The sequence below is a fragment of the Strix uralensis genome, chromosome 9, assembly GCF_047716275.1.
Source record: "Strix uralensis isolate ZFMK-TIS-50842 chromosome 9, bStrUra1, whole genome shotgun sequence".
Taxonomy (NCBI): Eukaryota; Metazoa; Chordata; class Aves; order Strigiformes; family Strigidae; genus Strix; species Strix uralensis.
Window position 1 is genome coordinate 30,254,126 of NC_133980.1, and position 20,022 is coordinate 30,274,147.

Consider the following 20,022-nt stretch of genomic DNA (forward strand, 5'->3'; position numbering starts at 1 on the left):
GCCCGCCCCGTTCCCATAGCAACCCGCCGGCCAAGGGGACGTGGGGGAGGGACCACCCGTATGTTGGTAGGTCACGCACATCCCTCTTCTTTACCAAGATGGCGGCCGGCCCCTCGGCCTCGTACCCAGCATAGGCTTCGCTGCGGGCCTACTAGAGGTAAAGCCGGCCCCGGCGGCCTATGGCGCCAGCCGCGTGGTAGGGCGGCGGGAGGTGGGGAGCGCCTCCGGTAAGCGGGAGGAGGGCGCGGGCCCGGCTCTGCGGGCAGGCGGGTTCCGCTGCCTCCAACAAGATGGCGGCAGCAGAGAGACGGGCTCGGCGGGCGGAATGTCTAGCGAGTGCCCGGCTCTGCTCTATGGTCTCGGCCTTTCCGATTGGCGCGGGGTGGGCCACGTGCCGCCGCCCCCCCCACGGCGGCGGGGTGCGGGGGCTGCACGGGGGGCGCGTTTCACCGGCCTGCGCCGCTCCCACCGCCCGCGGCCGCCCCGCGCTGCGCCGGAGAGCGCTCCGGTGCCAGCCAAGGAGCGGACAAAAACCATGAGTCATGCCCCGCTTCCTCTCCCCGCGGCGGCCGCCCTGCGCCCCGCGGGTCAACCGGGGGTGTTCGCGGGCCGCCCCTGAGGGGACGGGGGCGCTGAGGAGGGCCCGCTCGCCTCCAGCCGTGATAGCACGGATGCGGTCGTCTCTCTCCTCCCCCGCCCCATTTTCGGCAGGGTGGCAGATCCGTCCTATGTCCCGAGGCGCGGTCTGCTCCGGGCTCCTGAGTTGCAGCGCTGGTGGGCCTGAGAACTGAGGCCCCAGTCATGGGCTGCTCTGGAGGAGGGTTTCTGCCTCCCTGTGACTCTCCAGGTAGAACCAGCCGCCTCTGTGTGAGAGAGGGGAAGTTCAGCCTCTTTACTGAACTGCTTTCTAGTCCTGTAGTGTGGTTTTATTGCGGGTTATTTATAGAACAGGGTGATCCAACAGTCAAGCAGTACTGAAGAGGATTCAGCGTAGGGAGTTGGTGATCCCTGGGCCCAGCTTGGCTCTAGCTAAGGTGGCTTGACGCATTAAGTAGTGCTTCCCACGCTGGCCTTCCCCAAATAGTAGGGAGGATTCCCAGATGGCAAAAGTAATTCCTTCCCCCAAGATGACAAGCAAGAGAGCAGGTCGTGCTGGGAATGTTAGTAATAGCAACAGCAGCTCACTCATAACTGATGAGACAAGCCAAGGTCCTTGGATTTGAAGGTCTAGTTTAGAATTTGAATGCAAATTCACGAGTCTGTGGCTGGGAAGGGAAGATGAGAGGCAGTTAGACCCAAGGAGTTTGAAGGAGGCACTTCTTTTCCTACACTTGTGTAATGACAGAGAAAATTCTGCACACTGATATGTGCTGTATTGCGTTACTGCATGTTTTCTGTTTAGTAAAGCAGGTGAAGCTGCTGCCCAATGATTTAGTCTCCATTTTGCCTACTGTTGCTATCTAATGCTACACAATTGTTTTCAGTTAGAAAACAATTTAACAGATAGTATAACAGCTCCCTGCCTCCTCCCCCCCCCCACCCCAACCCAGCCTGGAAAGTGGTGTTTCAGGTATCGCTTCATAGGTGGATTGGATATCCCTCCCTCTGGTACAGGAATATACATCAGAGGCAAGACAGGAAAGGAAGCAATGACGTAATTTGTAGCTGTGTATCTGCTAAAGCTCTGTACCTCCAACTCTGCCTGTTCAGATTTAAGATGTTGGAAAAAAAACAGTCTTCCTGTGGATTTTCATGCAGCATGGCCCAAATCATAGGCAGGGCCACCCACATGCTCAAGCCACAAAAATCCCCCAACCTTTTCCTTCCAAAAAAGTCCACAGTAGTATAGTTTTTCACAGATAGAATAACAGGCACAGGAAAAACTCTCACTAGGTGTGGAGGTAACAATATCTGGAGGCCTGTAAAGGTAGGGTGGAAGGGACAGTGTAACCATCTATTCTGAGCTTTGCCACTGTGGCAAGATATAGTAAGCCTAGATCATTCTCAAAAGACAGTTTTCTAAGTGGTTTCTGAGAAATGGGTGAGACAGATTGCTCTGTGTTTGTCCTATATAAATTGTTTCAGTGTTTCACTCCTGATAGTGTGACACATGCTCCTGTCTCTTTGTTGCAAGTTAAGCTGATTTCTTCTTTCCCTCCACTCCCCCAGTTCTGCCTGAAAAGGTGGAAAAAAATATGGTGCTACTACTTGTGTATTAAAGGTTATTAAGTTCCCCGCTTTTTCCTTGGTCTCACTTCTCTAGACTGGGATGATCAGGGAGGAGATTTCCCCTTGATCTGGAATTGGATCACAATGTTATGCTACATAACATAACGATAATGGTAACACTAGTAACTCATTTTTGGTAGGATAAGGGCAGTTGTTCTTAGTGAAGTAGCTAGTCTTTTTTCCAATTCGTGTTAAGCTGCTTCTGAAGACAGTATCGTCTGTTAGAAGAGAGATCTGTAACCTTGGATTTCATAGCTGTTATCAGAGCGGAGAGCCATCCCAGACAAGACAGCCTGTGCAGTTTACACCTTTTCAAAGGAAATTGGGATGTTGTATCGGTTACAATATCTCAGTTGATACCGCCTTTCCCAAAACAGACTCTTCCCCTTGCATGTAGAAGCATTTTAAGCTGGTACTAATGCACTTAGGATTGTGCTGCTGTTAGAATTCAGGTAATTCCCCAGGTCACTACCAGTCTGATGGTTAGAGAAGTCAGCAGTGGCATTGAGACCAGCACAGACTGTTCAAACTGAATGTGGGTGTGTGGTTGAAAACGTTAATTCACCATGACTGGGAGGGTATCTGACAATTTGAGTTGTGGGTTTCTGTAGAATATCAGATTTATGTGAAAATGTTGTTTCTCTTTAGAAGAAAAAAAAAAAGTAATTCAACAGTGGTTCTAACTTTGTTTTGTATTCAAGAATTCTACATAAGGAAATCCTCAGGCCTATACTGTGCAGAGCTTATAAATGAACCTTAAAGCAAAATAGCAAGACTGGCAAGTGTCCTCATGGGTGTTTTGAAACTGGCAAGCAGTGAAGACAGGGTCTGGAAACTGCCTTCATGCTTTCCCTGCTGCCAGAAAGAGACAATTTGCAGATCGGTTGGTCTCATCCCTAGCAGGAGTAGGCACCCAAGCGTAGCCTGGCAAGACACCGTCACAAGAAGTAGAAGCCTTTTAGTGCCCTGTGGATCAAGCACAATAATGGCCTCCTCTCTGTAGCGTTACCCTTATGGAAATGCTGTTGTAATCTTGACAAAGACATGCACCGCTGAAGAAGTTGCAACAGGGGTTTTTAAAGTGGGCTGAGAAAGGCATCTTCATCCAGGATGTAACGAGTCTAACTTGTCCAAGAGGCCCAGAGCCTGTAAAACTTTTGCAACATGGGTCTGCGCAAGAATTAAGTAGGTGTTATTTATATTAAAATACGAAAATAGATAAAGAAAAGATAGGAAGGTAAAACTGAGCTGCAGGATTAGGCCTCTGTTCCTCATCGTAATTACCCTAACCTTGAAAGAAGAGAGCGTGAGGCTGTATTGTGTTGCGTGGTGGGGTTTGCTGGTGGTGTTTTATTTTTCTTATTGGTTTTTCTGGGGCTTTGGTCTAGAAGCTGTTCCAGCAGAGTCTGTGTTACCAGGAGGCTGTGGTATTTATGGTGGGCTGTGAGACTGCATTTGGAGTGGAAGGGAGGGTCCTGGTCAGTAGGGCCTGTTGGGGGAGGCATTGTGGAAGAGCTTGGGACACACCTAGAGCTGGTCTCCAGATGCCAGGTGATCGTGCTAGCCTGGTAATTAAGGCAAGAGTAGTATCCTGAGTTTGGGGCTTGTTTCAAGAGCTCTTTTCATTTTAGAAATTCCTAGTTTTAGAAGAATCATTTCAGGTTACAGGCTTATTCTGGATTTGGAATTATACCTGAGAGAATTCAGCATGTGGCTTTATATTTAGCTGTCCCTTAGCTTTAAAAGAAAGACTGTTTATTTTCCTGAAAATTTTCTAGTAAAATCTTGTGATTTACATTACCATCTTAAATGGAAAAGTCCTGCATGCCTAATGATTCTAGTGACCTTTTTCCCCATCTTCCTTTTGTGAACTCATATTGTCTCATAGCTCTCATGGTGTGACTTCAGTGGAAGAGAATCAGCGAGTCAGGTTGGAAAAAGATGTATTAATAAACAAGGAGGAAAAGTTTTAGCCAAAGCAAGGGGGAAAAGCTTGTTTATTTAGAATATTTTACATGTATAGAGGACTTTGGGTTGCTAGAGGATTTATGTGTTTAATTCTAACAAGGAGTAGACAGGCTGTGATGAGTGTTCTGGGTTTGTTTAGTTTCATAAGAAACTTATGCATGTTAAAGCTGAAGTGGGTTTTTTTTTTCCTTCATTTAGGTGTTCTTTGGTGGTTTTACCTACACAAGCTCTGGTATTTTCCCAGCAGTCTCACAGAAATACAAGTGTCCTTTCTAGCAGCTGCTGTATGATAAAAATACTTTTTTTTGAACAAAACTTGTGTCTCACAACACTTCAATTTTGTTGAGTCCTGCAACTGGTAGATCTCTCAAGCCTTGAAGATATCTACTAATATTTTGCAAATTAGTTCTGGATATATTAGCATGTAAATAACTTGGGTACATTTATACCTCTTGGTGCTAATTCCTTGACTCCAGCTGATTCAGAAAACTTTAGTTTTTGTCTAGGTGTACTGCACCTTTGTTTTGTGTCTGTGTGTTTCTGTGTTTTTGGGAGGACTAAATCGGTAGCTTCTGCGAAGAAGACAGGGGACATGAATTTATGTGCGTGCTTGCGAATAAGAAAGACAGTTGGATTCCTGCTTACTGCTCTAAATAAAGCAAAATGGTAGTGGTATTTAGAGCGGGGAGGGAGAGAAAAACTTGTCATTACGCTTATAGTCCTAGCAATGCTCTCGCCTCAGTGAAGTCCCTTGAATTGCACTTTTGGCAGTGGTTGGACTTGGGAAGAAACCTGTGGCCCCGACAGGCACAGCACGCGTCCGTGGTGCCAGGAGCAGGTTCCTGAGCGCAGCCGAAGGGGCAGACAGACGCGTGGAGCAGGGCAGTCTCGGTCCAGCGGCCCTGTGGCTGCGGAGGGCTGACCTTGGCAGGAGCTGGCTGTGTTGCTGAGGCAGCGACGGAAGCATGTCACTCTTTTGTGAGGAGCAGAGGTTGAAGCAAGGAGCTATGTCCAGCCAGAGTCACAAAAGAGGCGCTTGCAAAGGAGTGAGCAGAAAAAACAGGGAGAAACCTGAGAGAAAAGATGGACCACAAAAGGCTCTGTTAGAGGAAATCATAATGAGTTTAACTTCAGTGGAAAAACAGCATTGGAAGAAGGGAAGGGGTTGGTTCAGTAGCTGTAAGACACCAAGAAATGATGATTCACAGGAAAAGTTTTGCCTTTGAGAGGCTTGAATAGCACAGTAATATTCATTTACCAGAATCGCCTCCCTTAAATGACGCTGTTTAATTTAATTGTAATGTAAAATGGATTTACTTGTTGACGCAAAATGGAAGTAGTACCGGATTCTCTTACACTCAGCAGCACAGTGTCTGGAACAGTTTTCCAGCAAGTTTTGTTGTCTTTACTAAAGACTTTTCACTGATGAGAGAGAACCATTTGGGAAGAGTTTGGGGATGGAACTGATAGATTTATTTAGGATTAATGGAAGAAAAGAAAACAAACATGCAAGCAAAAAAAAACCCAAACCAACAACTATTCCACAAATGACTTGCATATAAACACGTGTCATAAATCGGGGTGATTCTGGTAAAAGCATCCATGCGTATAACTTGTGAGTACATCATACCTTGTACTTGCACAAGAAATAGCTGTAAATTAAAATTTCTGGAAGCAAGCGCTGCTATCACGACAATTGATACTCGTGTGCTGTAGGTATGTATTTAGTAGTCCAATATCCCAGCAACTGCTGGATTTTAAGGAGGAAAGACTTGGACCCTGTCATGTTTTGACTATTACTATTTAGCTTAGAGGTGGCAGGACCCAGCCTTTTCCCTCTGTTGTTAAGCTGATAATTGCTTGTTGGAGTCTGTCAAAGCCCATAAAAATGCTGACCCATACACAGGGCAGGTGATAAGGTGCGTATCAGGACTCTGGCTTTGAAGGAAGGTTACTGCTATCATATTTCACAGTAAATACCATGAGGCAGCTATGGCTAGCTTTCATAAAGCCTAACCTCTGGCATATTTTTCATCAGGGGTTGGATAATCTTTCATCATTCAAATGTCAGGCTTGGTTTAGGGTATTGGCACGTAGCATGGGCATCGCTCCCCTGTCCCTTTTCCCCCACCCCCACTAGTTTTGGTTGCCTGGTATTTCAAAGGTTTTAAAGTGGGTTGTCTGGAAAATCAACAAAGGCCTTTTTTTAGAGGAATGCTGAACACCTTGACAGCTGTTGCTCAATTCAGGTGGTACCACCTGCAGCAGTACCACTTGCTGGTTCTCTTCCTGTTGTTTCTGGTACTGTGTTTCTGTCTATCCCTTCGTTTCTGACACTGAGTATTAAACTGGATATTTCATAAAATAATCTGGGTATTTGCCAAAGATGAGTGACAAAGCCTAGGCGAGGCCGTGTGGCAGGAACATGGACGTTGGGCATGGGATGGATACATGGGTCAAATTAGGAAAAATGAAGAGCATAAGGGTCAGAGTTGATGCAGAGAAGATTCCCCCACTGGCAGGGACAGAGGCAAAGCCAGAGAAAGCCCCAGTGGGGCGAGAGGGCAGGAGTGTGTGAAATGGACTTGCTGCGTGCCCCAGCTGCAGCCTTGGGTGAGAAATTGGGGGTGTTGTGTGTCTCCGGTGGGCACTGGAGACAGCATGGACTGTCTGACCTCCCCTGCCCTTCCCAGAGCAGGGAGCAGGGCTCTGCTCTTTCCAGACCAGGCCCTGACTGTTTCTACTGCACAGCAGAAAGTAAGTTTGCTGTTATCTCTGTTGAAGTGATAAAGCTGAACATAAACCTGTGTTGGAACAGTTGAAAGGAAAGCTGAGAACAACTCACGGAGCAGGCAGGGTGAGAGCACGGATGGGAATATGTTATGCTTGGCCTGTTATTGCATATGTTTTTGTTTTCAAAATGAATACTTCAGCAGTTGGTATAGCCTGCTGGGACTTAGGTCTTACAAGGACCCTTGAAATCTCTGGAGAATAGCAAGTTGGAGATATGTGACTGTTGCTTAAAAGTATAGCTGGTTAAATAGCATTGAGGAAACTTAAAATTCTGTGCCTGCTCTTATAAATAGTTTCATGAAATTAAAATACTGAGTTGATGGCTCTGTTGACTGCTGCAGAGTTTGGGGTAAAAATGAGAGAAAGCAGTGAGTATTTAGAGAAGTTCGGACATTCTTGGAAATTTAAGAAACATTAATCTCTCTATTTTATTTGAAAACTCGTATTGCTCAGGGCACCATTCTGTTAATCCAAAAGATAATAACAGTGTGTGAGTGGAGGACTGTACAGCATGAGGTATCAAAGCAAAAAATTTGTACCTAAAATTTGTCCCCTTCTAGTTCAGCCCAAAGATGAGCAGGGTGGGACTGGAAATAATTCAGTTATGAAAAGAGGTTTTAAGTGTAAAATAATATTATTTGTAACAATTAGTGGAAATAGTTTTACTCTGAGTTCTCGCTATCTCTCTCTCTCTTCTTTCATAGCAGGCTTAGAGTGGCCTTGCAGATTTGGAAGAGAAGACTGTCTGGTTTTTTCACTGTCAGTTTAGATCACCGTGATGTAATTCTGTCTAACACATGAAGAGCCTTTTGCTTGGCCTAGTAGAGATTAGGAATTAGTGCTTGTCTGTGGATATGTTGAGCCCCTGTTGCGTGTGCTATGAATAGGACAAAGGGAAGGTTGTGCTTAAATAGTGAGGGTCCTATCATTGCCTTTAAAAAGTGTCAGTTGGAATCAGATATTTACTTTAATGCCTTTTCAGAGGAATTGTTGCCAAACTGAAGTTTATTTTTTTTTTAATTTTAAATTGTTCCTTTCCTCTCCAAACAAAGCACTAGCCTCCCCGCAAGTTTAATTATTTTATTCTTTTTGAGGTTTTTGTTTGTCACAATAATGCAAACTTTTCTGGGCCGTATTTTCAAACTGCTTATTGTAACTGAAAGATAGAAATAAAGAAAAAAAAACTTTATAAAATTGGAGTCTTGTGAAGCCATGTGACTTGGGGAACTGGAACTTAGGGGAGAAAACATACCAGAGCACAAAAAGTTTATAAAAATGGAGCTCTGGCATTCTCTTAAGTCTTTGTTACCCAATAAACATTAGTAACTGAGGAATCTTTAAAATCTTTCAAGGAGCCATGAACAACCTTGCTTAGGTTTTTCTGTACAATACCTAGAATCAAAGTAGCTAAGCAAGATTTTTTTTAAAAAAAAAAAAAGCAAAAAAAACCCCACCAAAACAGACAAAAATAAATGTCTGTTTACAGTTTCCATGCTTAAGTTGCAAATTGTCCCCCTGCCCCCCTGAAAAATGCAGTTGGGGATGTCTCATTTAGTTTGCCACTTAATTTTTTTTTTTCATTTTCTCTCTATATATACACCTAATTGAGTCTCTGTCTAAAGAAGTAGTTGTCATCTTTAAAAACTGCTGTAAGCAGGTCCTTAAATTCTGCCCTGCAAAACATCAGCCTAAGAGTACCTGTAGGAGGGTTTTAGGGAGCATGGGGACACGTTCAACCGAAGGGACATGGTCCGCTTTGAATTTTCTAAATATATGACAGTTAATGTGAAAAGGGGTAAGTTTAGGGCTTGCAAGTCCCTTGCCTTTCCACACTACGTGATGTGTAGTGCATGAGAGCTTCTGGCAACATCTCTTAAAAAAAAAAAAAAAAATTGCCACGTGTTCATCTTATATTGCAGTTGCCAAGGGAGAGGGAACAAGAGACACTGAAAAGGTAAACAAAAGAGCTTGAACCCAGTAGCCAAAGGAGGGCGAAGCGAAAGTTTCCTTCGGAGGAACAGAAAGGAAATAGTGTGTGCTTTGTTCTGCAGTATCTCCGCAATCCTCGCTTCTTGGGTGACTGTGATATTAGCAGGCTTTGGGAAGTAGCTCTCAGCTAATTATTTGTGGAAGATTTTTTTTCTTCTGCAGTGCAGGTTGAACAGAGAGCAGTGCTGCAGCACCGTTCTGAAAGCACCTGTGTGTGATGAGCACACAGCGGGGCGGGAACTTAAATTGAAAAGCAAGTTCAGATCAGCATAAAGAGCCAAAATTGAAATTAAAGGTTCTGACTGCAAGTAAGAAACCTTTTTCACTGTTAGGGTAGTCAGCTATTGGAATAGGTTGCCCAGTAAGTTTGTGCAGCTTTGAAGGTTTTAAAGATCTGACTGAAGAAAGCCCTGAACGCCCTGGCGTGACGAGCAGGAGGTTGGACTAGAGACTCCAGAGACTCAGACTTCCAGCCTGTTGTTGGATGTTCTGAATTTCTGTGATCTCTTTCACTTCTGCTGCTCTGTGCTACTGCCACTTTCCAGACAATATATTGGGAATTTTTGTTTTCTGAGTCTCTTTTCTTCTTGAGTCAAGTTAGTGTTTTGCTTTACTGTGAAAGAGTAAAGCAACACAGAAAGATACTTTATTTCACTGTCCCTCATGTTTAAAATGTATTCCTCTTCAAAGTGTTTATTGGCTCCCTAAGGCCAAGAACCTGAAATTTGCTTCTATTTCGACAACCTTTTCAATTCCTGAATTTGCCTATAACTGTCTCTGAAATACAGGTGGGAAATTCACTTCAGTTATTCTTGGTCTGAATGTATTCTGTTTTCATCTCCTTCCATTTTATCTTGGTTATTTGAAATCCTAACTTCCTGAAAGCCAAGTTTGTGTTAAATAATCAGATTTCTCTCCTAGTGGAAGTGGAAGGATGGACTCTGACCTGTCCTCTGTGGCTTCCTTTTGCTTTGCTTTTGGATTGATTTTATTTAACTGTCAATTGACTTTCTTCCTCATCTCTGAAATGGCATTTGTTTTGTCATAGCACCTGACATCCAAGGATCACAGCGTTCTGAACAATCTGAAATGAAATAATGAGTCCACAGGGTAAATCAAGATCACTTCGTGTGCACAGCCAGGGCAACCGAGAGAACTTCACTGGTCAATTCACCAAATCAGCAGTGAAACTAAGAGCAGATCTTGAGTCTCTTGACTGATTTGTCTGCATTAACCTCTAAATCTAGTTTTCTCATAGTGTCTCCATGTAAAACATGCATATCTACCCCTTAACTAGCAGCTTTTCCCCTCTCTGCAGTCAGAGGGCTTGAAGCTACTTGTTCACACTAGGAGTCTGTCCATGCCAGTAAGTTGCTCCTGCTCTTCCTACCTATTTCACTTGCCCCTTTTTATAGAGCACCCTGTGATAGTCTAGGAAGGGCAGTGTACATATTTTTTGGTAGCTGATGGTTGCATAATTTTATTGTCAGGGTGCCCAGGAAATAAATAAGTCTTCTAACTAACCACTTTGGCCTGAGGGGCCTGCTGAGGTTAGTCACCTTCCTTCAATGTCTGGTCGGCTCTTCTGCTTGTGCAAGAGAACTGCCCTTGGTAAACAATGTAGGTTTATCAGGAGAAAGGCAAATGATGTTGCATTCCCCTGGGACCCCTTGTTTTTACCACCTAGGTCCCATGTGAGACAAACACACGCAGTCACTCATCTTACTTCCACCTCCCTTCCTTTTTCACAACGTGACTAAATGGTTGGAGTTGGGGTTAGTGTCTACGCTTGGGTAGACTTTTCTATTTCTATCAGCAGTTCTCTACTTGGGTATTTACAGTGGGCCTCTGAAGATGGTGGGGTTGCACCAAGTACAGCAGAGGAGCAGAATTTAGCCTACAGAATCATTTCTTCCTAGTATTGATGTGTGAATGAGGAAGAGCGGTGCCTCACTTGCATGTCCCTGGAAGTTTCCTTCCTCATGGCAAATAAAGAAAATAATAAAGAAAATCTGGTCTCAAAGTCACTGAGACATAGGCAATGTGAACTCATGTTCAGTCACTTTTTATGATGAAACTTTTTTTATTCTCTTAGCAGAAAGATCTATATAATTTGACCCTTAACTTCAATTTAATAGAGGTTTTCCTGTAGAAATAAAAACAGCCTATTGGAGGATCCCATGGCAAGCCATAGTGATAGCTGTAAAGCCGAGAGGCATATCTTGCTTGCTTTGGCTGAGAAACCCAGTACTCCTTGGCATACAAGTGTCCTGCATCCTGAATCCTCTTCCACTTCTTTTTCTAGCATGATACAAAGTATTCCCCCACCCCTTTTCTCTTCAAGCCACTCCTGAGCGATGTGCTGAAATGTATACTTTCAGAGGTAGTACTTGTGTGGTGGTCTCTGACTTCAGTGTGTGGGATAAACACCCAGAGTACAAAAAGGGTGCTTATTTGTACAGTTTTAGGAATCTGGAGTTATATTTAACAGGAAATAGTCACAGCACACACTCTTTGGAGCATACTTGGGTTGCTTTCCAAATAAGGCTTGCAGTTTCTGGCAGGAAAAATAGGGATCTCTTATAACAACAGAAAATAAGAACAGGCTAGAAGAAATCCTTTGTAAAATCCTAGCTCAGCTGATGGTGAATGAGCCAGGAAAGACCAACCTTTTTGTGGTCTTTGCTCCACTGGTTTAAGGAGCTGAAAGTTTCCTCTCCCTTCCCCAAGAGTCCTGGGGTGGTGTGATTATGAAAAGCTACTTAACTCCTCAACCTTTGCTTTCACGCTGGTGAACACGTGTCTGTTCAGCATTAGTTTTCCCTCTGTGTGCGTTTCATATTTTTGCTGGTCCCATGTCTGTGTCCTCCCTTAGATCTGAACTGCCAGTTTGATAAGCCATGGAAACTACACATTGCCCAATCCTTCACCCTTTCTGTCACACATTGGTGCTCTTTTTGGGAGGCTTCCTTTTCACTTGTTCTTGCATGTCATGAAACACGGGTCTGTAGTAATGCTGCCAAAATATGGGATGCTAGAAGGACGGTCTTTGTCAGGGGGTTGAGTGCTTTCTGCCTCCTTTCCCCTCAAGCTACTAAAAATTCCTATGCCTGGCTTATAGAGGAGCCATTTTACACACATCTCCATGAGAAGCATCTCCATTGGGTTGGGTTTTTTTGATGTGATATTGCACTTGTGGGCAAGTAGACAGAACAGGCAGCAACCAGCCCCTGCAGGACTCTGGCTGTACCCCATCACCTTATTGAAGAAGAGGGACAGGGTGGGACACAGACGGTCAGTGTTGTGCTTGCAGGAGGAGCAGCAGGTTGAAATAGGCCTCCTAGCACCCTCTAAATGTGCTTTTGTCCATGTGCAGGACACTTCTGTACTTACTGAATGTGGGAGGAAAGGTGAGCTCTCCCCCCACTTCTTCCTCCATGGAGGATCGTCCTCTAAGGAGAACAGCCCCTGACAGGTTTCCTTCAGCAGAAATCATTATTTGAGGGTGACACGTGGTGAGATGCTCCAGGCCTTCCAGTAATTTCTGGGCCTGGCAGGCTTCCCCACCACCACTCGCAGCTGCAAATAAAGGAAGAGCTACAGAAATACACAGGGAAGATTCCCTCTTACACAGTCCTGGGAGAGGAAGCTGTGATAAAAGCCAGAAATCCATAATATCCTAGCAACCCCAGTGGCTGTAGCAACACGGCACAGATAGAGCAGGAGAGGGGCACAGGGTTGTCCCATAGGCACAAGGTGACATGTCCCTGCAGAGGGCCCCTGCTGAACCAGATAACGAGATGGCGTTGAGGGAGAAGGATGTTGGTGTTTCAGTAAAATGCTCTAGCCTGGGGGTTATGATGCTCCTCTGGTTCCCCAGCACAGGGGATTGCAGTATTTACCCATGTCAGAGTTAATTGCATGCAGCAAAGTTAGAGCATTGAAAGGAGGTTGCTTGCTTTGCTCTGGGGAGATAAACATGAGGGAGTAAAAGCACCAGGAAGGCATCACGCACCTCGAGCTAGGTTCAGAGTGCTGCGCTCCAAAGCCCAAATTACACCCCCCCCTCTGCCCCCAGCTGCTGCTTGGAAGCCGAAGTGTCCAAAGTCTAGAGGTGCTGCGGTTTGCCCAAGTACCCAAAGCTCTGCTTTTGCATGAGCCACCTCTGTCTTGGTAGGCACCAGCCTGCTCGTGTGTCTTACGGGGTGCTGCTGGCATCCGCAGCCTAGACGGTTTTTGTCAGAGGAGCCTGAGCCAGTTCTTTGAGTGTATATGACGTGGCAGCAGTGGTTGCTGCCTTTCTGTGCAGCAGCCCCGTGCTTGGAGCAGTATCCCTGCATCCTTGTAGAGACCGACAGACTGTTTGAGGAGAGGATGGGGCGGGGAGAGGTGGATCATCATGGTGCCTGGGCAGGGTGTCAACTCTTGACGACTGTTCTCCTCCCTTTAACATACTTCCCAATTTCACCCACAAGTGTATTTTTATTTACAGTGATAAATTGTTTGTGTCAAAAAGTTCAAGTGCTCTAATGATGTCCTCCCAGCCATAGGATTAAAAGAGGAAAACTGGAGAAATCTCCTACTCTTGTTTAATTATAATAAGTAATCATAATTTTACTTAAGGCTAAACCATCCATGTTTCCATAAATACAGCACATAAATATCTCTAAAAATTACTGCATGTAATCAAAAGCAGTTATTCCAAAGTCCTCAAATTTCTGCAGTCAGAGCTCCACAAAGCAGGTTCTTGCGTTTAGTTTGCCAGGCTCTGGGAGAGAGCAAGGCGTGAATGAGAAAACCAGTCACTAAGTGCGAGTTATGAATGATGAGGAAAATCAATCCTGTGTAGGAAAATGGGCAGAGACTGAGCTAATGCAAAAATCAGTTCAAATTGCATGTGTTTTTACACTGATGGGCCTATTTTTTCCTCAGTTCCCTGAGGGTGCAGGGCTAATAATTAAAAACATCTATATTGCACAAACTTTTAATAAACATCCTCTCTGCAGGAAAGGGGGGTATTGTGCTTGCTGGCTTGCCTTTCCCCTCCTTTGCTCTTCCCCATCTCCAAATTAGAGAACGGAATAAGGAGAGGGGCTCTTTTCGAGGTGGTGGTGGTGGGGTGTTTATTTTTTTAATCTTGCTCTTACCTTGCCCCTTCTCCTGTCTGATACTTCAACATCGAGTAGCTGCTGCTTTGACACAGATTGCGCAGGAGGAGGAACCACGGGCCCGGGGCTGGAGCCTCGGTGTCCCCCTCCGTTTGTGGGACAGGGCCGGAGCCCCGGGTGTTTGCTGCTCGCCAGGGCCAGCCGTGGTTTTTAAGCCTGATCAGAGCCCCCGTGAGCCGCTCCAGCTCGTAACGCTGCGTGAAACCGCCCTCAGGCAAACCAAGGGGGTAACTCTCAGCTCCGGGGAGCTGGGCTGAGTCCCGGGACCGCAGAGGGGCCCGGGCCGGCGCTGGGGCCAGCCCGCCGTGCAGCAGCTCCCGCCCTCGCCTCCCCCGGAGCCGCCGGCCCGCGGGCGGGAGGCACTTTCTGCACGTGAATCCGTTAAGGGAGGGCGGCCGGGGGCTCTCCTGCGGGTGTCCGCCCGGGGTGGGGGGCAGGCGGTGCACAGCGCCGGTGTAAGCCAGCCGCGGCTCTCCGCCCTCGCCGTGAAGCCCGGCGGGGCGGGCGGCAGCCGGGCCGCTGCTCCGCTCCGTTCCGCCGCGGCGGGCAGGCGGCGGGGCGCCCCCGGCGGCGCGGGGCACGCGTGGCGGGCCGGCCCCGCCGGGAAGGGGCATGTCCCGCTGACGTGCGGGCCGGGGATTGGCAGCGGCCCGGCCTATATAGGCGCCGGGGCGGGCGCCGCGCCGCTCTCCCAGGAGCGCTCCGGGTCTCCAGCAGGGCGGGCGAGCGGGCACCGGCCGGAGTGAGTCACGGGGGACGGGGGGGCGGCCCCTCCGCCGCGGCGCCGACGTGGAGGCTGGCGGGGGTGGGGGGGGGGAACGGCCCGGCCCGGCCTGGCCTGGCCCGGCGGCGCCTCGCTTCTTCCTCCCGGGCACCGACGTGTCGGCGCCGCCGGGAAACTCTGGGCCAACTTCCCGCCGGCCGGGCCGGGCAAAGTCCGGCGGGGGCCGCTCGGGGAGGGGGGCGCTCGGGGCAGCCGGCGGCGCGGCCGCGGTCATGCCGGCATGGCTGTGCCGGCCGGCAGCAGCTGCCGGGTAGCGCCGGCGTGCGGCGCCGTCCCGAGGCCGGGCTGATGGGGACCCTGGGCCCGCGGGTGCGTGGGGAGGGGACGGCCCGCGGCGCGGTCCCTCTCGCCGGGAGGAGAGGGACAGCGGCGTGGGTCGGGGCGGCTCCACGTCGTCCCCGGTGGTCGGAGGGTTCGCGCCTGGTACGAGCCAAAACGGTCGGCGGCGGGCGTTCGTCCAGCGCCGGCTCGGCCCGCAGAGCGCCGGCAGCGGGCAGCCTCCTCCCGGGGCGCAGGGGCCGGGCGGCTCCGCTCCTGTCGTGACTAGAGGGGCGAGCGCTCCGGCCCCTCTCCCCGGGCCACCGGCGGGGGCGAGCGGGCGTCGGGAAGGTGCCAACACCGGCTTCGGGGCAGGCCGTGCCCGCCCAGCCCCGAGTCCGCCTCGCCACCGGCAGCTTTTCGGCGGCCGCGGAGCCGTGCTCGGGGGTTGTCACCGGCCCCTTCCCCCGCCCGCCCGCCGGAGCACCTTTCCCCCGCTTGCGTGACGCGGCCGCCCCCGGCCTGCAGCCCCGGAGGACCACGCCGAGCTGGGGCTGCTGCTGCTGCCCCCCTCCCCGCCGTGCTCCCGGCCCCGTTCCCGGTGGGGCGCGCGGCCCCCCCCGCCGCCCTCCCGCTCTGCCCCGCGCGGGGGGCGCGAGTGACAGCGGGGCCCGGCCGGACCCTTTAAGGGCGCCGCCCCGCCCCGCCGCGCCGCCCCGCCCCGCCCCCGGTGCCGGCAGTGCTGAGGTGGCGCTGGCGGCGCCGCCCGCCCCGGCCTGGCCTGGCTTGGGCCGCTGGGCCCATCGGCTCCCCCGCCCCGCCTCGGCCGGGCCCCGCGGCGGGGGGAAGCGGAGGGGGCGCCTCTCCGCCTGGCCCCGGCGGCGCTGCCCGTGCCGTGTCTGGGGGGAGGCGGAGCGGTGGCGGTACAGGCCCGGGCGGGCTCCGGGCGCAGCCTGCCTCCGGCAGGAGGCCACCCCCCGGGGCCCCGCTGCCCTCTCGGTGCGTGGCCGTGGAAGCCCGGTGCCGGTGAGCAGCAGCGCCGGGGCCTGGCCGGCCGGGGAGAGGCGGGCGGGTGCGTTCCCGGGGCTGGGCGCTGGCGAGCGGCCGGGCGGGCACAGCACGGCTCTTGGCCGAGGGCAGGACGTGACGGCGGGTCCTGGCCTCAGTGCAAGCCCGGCTGTGTCCGAGGCGCCAGGCGCGGTGCCCTGGCAGATGTACCGCTTCAGGCAGATGTACCGCTTCAGGCCTCGTCGTGCGGCACAGCAGCTGGCCGCCTGCATGATCCCGCAGAAACCCAGCGGCCTGGGCCTTCGGTATCCGGGAGAGCCGGTCCGTTTTCAGAAAACATGGATTTTCATGTATAGCCACTCACCTACCAAGAGGTCACCCTGCCCTGCAGGGACATCTGACAGAGAGCACTGGCTGCAACAACCAGCCCAGCCTCGTTGCTGTATGCAATCCTGGCTGCATCTGAGTTTAGTTACCTCAATTAACAAAATGCTAATATTTTTATTAAATACAGTTTTAAATAAGGCATAACTGACGCTTCTGTCCACAATTACTGATTGTATTGGCAGTGTAACTCATGACTTTGCTTTTGTTTCTCTTCATACAAATGTTTCCCATGTGGTTAGGTCTGGCCCTTGCCGGAGGTTATTTTTAGGATGATTTTGTTCTCTTTAAGTGTGCTCTAGACTTCTGAAACTTCTTTTGGTGCACAAAGCCAGTGCTACAGACAGTGTATAAACTAGGCAGTTTAAAACCTGTTGACCCAGTCAGCCACACGCTAGCGTGACGTAGCTGTAACCTTAGTTTCAAAACCTAAAGTGTGAAGTCAAGGAGGCGGAGGCTCCAAGTGCGATGCCTGAGCTGCTGGTTTTGACATTACGTTTAAAATACCATTCTGATGGCCACCTCCGATTTTGGCCAGAGATGAATCCCTGAGGCTTACAATATACTAGATGTTTGGGGTTACTGGAGATGAAGAGAGTTTGTTCTTAGTTTGCTGTATGGGTGACGAAGCAGAAATTCATACGGATAAATGCTGCCCTTAGATTTCTCTTTGAATGTCTAGCTGTTCTCTGAGGTGGAGACTGCAAGGAAGAGCTGTGCAGCTGTTGGACACACTGAAACCTGCAGCTGTGCCCTGAGGTTGTGGCGCTCAGGCAGGCGCTATTTTGGGTGCTGTTTGCTGGCTCCTCCTTCCTCTAAGGAGCAGAGCACGTACAAGAGGAGCCAGGTGGTAGTTTGCTGAGAAGTGAGAGTTACAAGCACATCCATGCTGTTAGCAGGGCTCTAGCTAGACCTTGACAGCTGTTTGTGATGTCTAGGATGCTTCTCGCTCCTGCCCTCGTTCCTGCTCGCAGCTTGCCGTGAGGTGGTGGCACCCTCGCTACTAGTCAGTGGGCTGGAGGAGCCGACAGCTGAGCCTGCAGGCCTTGCCAAAATAGTCTGTGAAAGGTGCTGTGCCGCTAACACGCTTTTGCACAGTCGTGTACCGTGGACGTGTAACCACGTGTTACACCATGGTGTAACCGTGGATGGCAGGAGAACTCAGGTATTTCTCAGAGATCAGATTACCAGCCACCCTTTCACATATACCAGCAAATGCCTTGCAGAGCCTCTGCCTGCTGCAACAGCTGTGCTTCAGACAGCATGGCTGGCTGGCTGTCCTGGTAGCTGCTGCCTCATAGCAGCAGATCATTACAGGATTAATTGCAACATTAGCTCTATTGCTTTGACAGCACAGGTGGTGTTGCCTTGTGCCTGGTAAGCAGCGTGTTGAAGTAGGGGAAAACACTCCAGCCTTCACTGAGGCGCAGATCAGGCCTGCGTGGCCCAGTTGCATTACTGCACTCCTTGTTCTTCCTTCCTTTCCTTCTGCTGCTGTCGCGTTCCCTCACTGCGTCACAACGTAAACAGGGCGTGAGCCACCACCTCGGTGATATTGTGGTTTTGGGAGGCTTTTCTGGCACATCGGGAGGTCAGAAATGGCAACTGTCAGTTTACTGAACAGTGTTTGGGTTCGCTGTTCAGGAGGAGGTCAGAGCAGCACTGTGGGGTTTGTGTGGCAGAGAGGCCTCTTGTCCCATGAGCAGTCAAAGGCACTGGATTTTAGGAGAGTGCAAGCCCTACAAGAGCACCCATAACTACTGGGTGTGGGGAACAGTCTGACAGTGTGTATGGTACCGGCTTTTACATTTTTACTTTTACTCCTAAATGCTTTTTCAGTAAATCTGCAGATCCAGAAGATGTAAAGCTCCCACTAACAGTGTATTTTTTCTCCTGGTTTCATCTCGTGTGCACATTTAAAGCAGTCCATGCAAACCAGCATGGGTTTTGTTCTTCTGACTTGCAGGCTTAGGCCTGGAGGCAGAGTTCAGTGCCTGGTGCATGTTCTTACTACAATAAAAAATGAAGAGCTGGGCTGACCAACAGCCTTGGTTTGTGAGGATGTCTATGTTGATTCACCCAAGCTCCACTAAACTACATTCCTAACTTCTGACTGACGGCAGTGTTGTTGGCAGGTTTTCAGGTTGTTAGTCTCCTCTGACTAGATGTTGATGCTCTTGCTTGCAACCCTGAAATTTCATGTCTATCTTGCACATCTGTTATTAATTGACTGTATTTTTGCCTGATACTGGATGGCTGCTCTTGTAGCCAGTGTGATGAAAGAGTAGCTACTCCAGGCTTCCTGCTGTGAGGTTTAAGTAGATAGTGGTGTTGCCTGTAGCTCTAGTAAAACATGACAGGTACAGCATAGTGAGATGTGACTCAGTATGAGAACATTTTGAAGAGGGTGCAAGTTTGAAACACAGTACAGGCGGTGCTCTTTTGAAAGTTACAGTAACGGGGGTGTCATGTTTTCCTGTTGTCTTGGAGCAGTCACGTAATTTTTTTTTTTTTTTTTCTATAAAGCAAAAGCTGGCAGGCTGACAAACGGGCAGCTTACAGGACGGACTCTCTGGCTACTGACCATTTAGCTGGTAAGTTCTTATTTTGGGAGAGCCACAGATCTTGCTGTTGCTGAACTTGCTTTTCAGAGTGGCTTTTAGAATGTATCCCTAAGTCAGCAGGCGTTCAGGCACCTAAATAAGACTTTTTCAGGAAGAGGCAGCGTTCTGGGCCCTTTTTGTTTTCTCTCTGATGTTACACAATGGTCTTGGACTGTCTATCCAGACCTTCGGATACTCATTTAAAAATTGCACACCATTAATAATTGATAGATTAATTAGAGTATGCTTTAACAACTTCTAGTGTCCCCCTTTCCAGTGACCTTCTTAGGTTGCACATCCTCTGCCTTCTTAATGAGGAGCTCTGGTTTTGGTGAGCACTGTGCAGTGACGAAGCATCCCCCCTGAGTTCCTGTCTGGTTCAGCAAGAGAACTGGGCAGCTAGCTGGCACTGTAGGTGCTTTTCAAGAGGTTGACTGGAAAAATGCTCAGTAACACATATTTTGTCTTCCTGGAGTGACTTTTGTGCATCTTGAATGGTGTTAGTAATAGTGCTGCCACCCCTGTCTTCCAGTGGCATACCCGGATTGTGTGTGGGTGGGAAGTCGACAATGAGCTCCGTGGCAGTTTTGACCCAGGAGAGCTTCGCTGAACACCGCAGTGGCCTGGCTCAGCAGCAGGTGAAAGGTGAGAAAACACAGTTGAGTTCCCATGATGTGCCTCTAAATACAGACTGCACAGACAAGGTTCCTCGCTGTTACCCCAGCTCACTCCATGCGTCTTCATTCCCCACAAGTGTGCAGATGTTGCATTCTCCCTTCCTAGGTTGGTGGCTGCCCAAACTGGCTTTCCACCAACAGTAGCACAGTGACGACGCTGC

General features: G+C 49.4%; 1 protein-coding gene across 3 annotated transcripts in view; it reads left to right on the plus strand.

Annotated features, from left to right (window-relative positions):
* Nucleotides 1–22: 22 nt before the first annotated feature.
* The window catches only part of HDLBP (high density lipoprotein binding protein), a 41,477-nt gene continuing 21,477 nt past the window's right edge, over nucleotides 23–20,022 (plus strand). Inside the window, exons 1-3 of one of the 3 annotated variants that reach the window (XM_074878099.1) lie at nucleotides 23–157; nucleotides 19,108–19,175; nucleotides 19,717–19,829. In XM_074878099.1, the coding sequence (XP_074734200.1) occupies nucleotides 19,754–19,829 (76 nt within the window). In that variant the 5' untranslated portion in view covers nucleotides 23–157; nucleotides 19,108–19,175; nucleotides 19,717–19,753. Of the gene's footprint in view, nucleotides 158–14,832; nucleotides 14,890–16,196; nucleotides 16,216–19,107; nucleotides 19,176–19,716; nucleotides 19,830–20,022 lie in introns of those variants that run through there. The other 2 variants (XM_074878100.1, XM_074878101.1) reach the window with 2 other exon arrangements.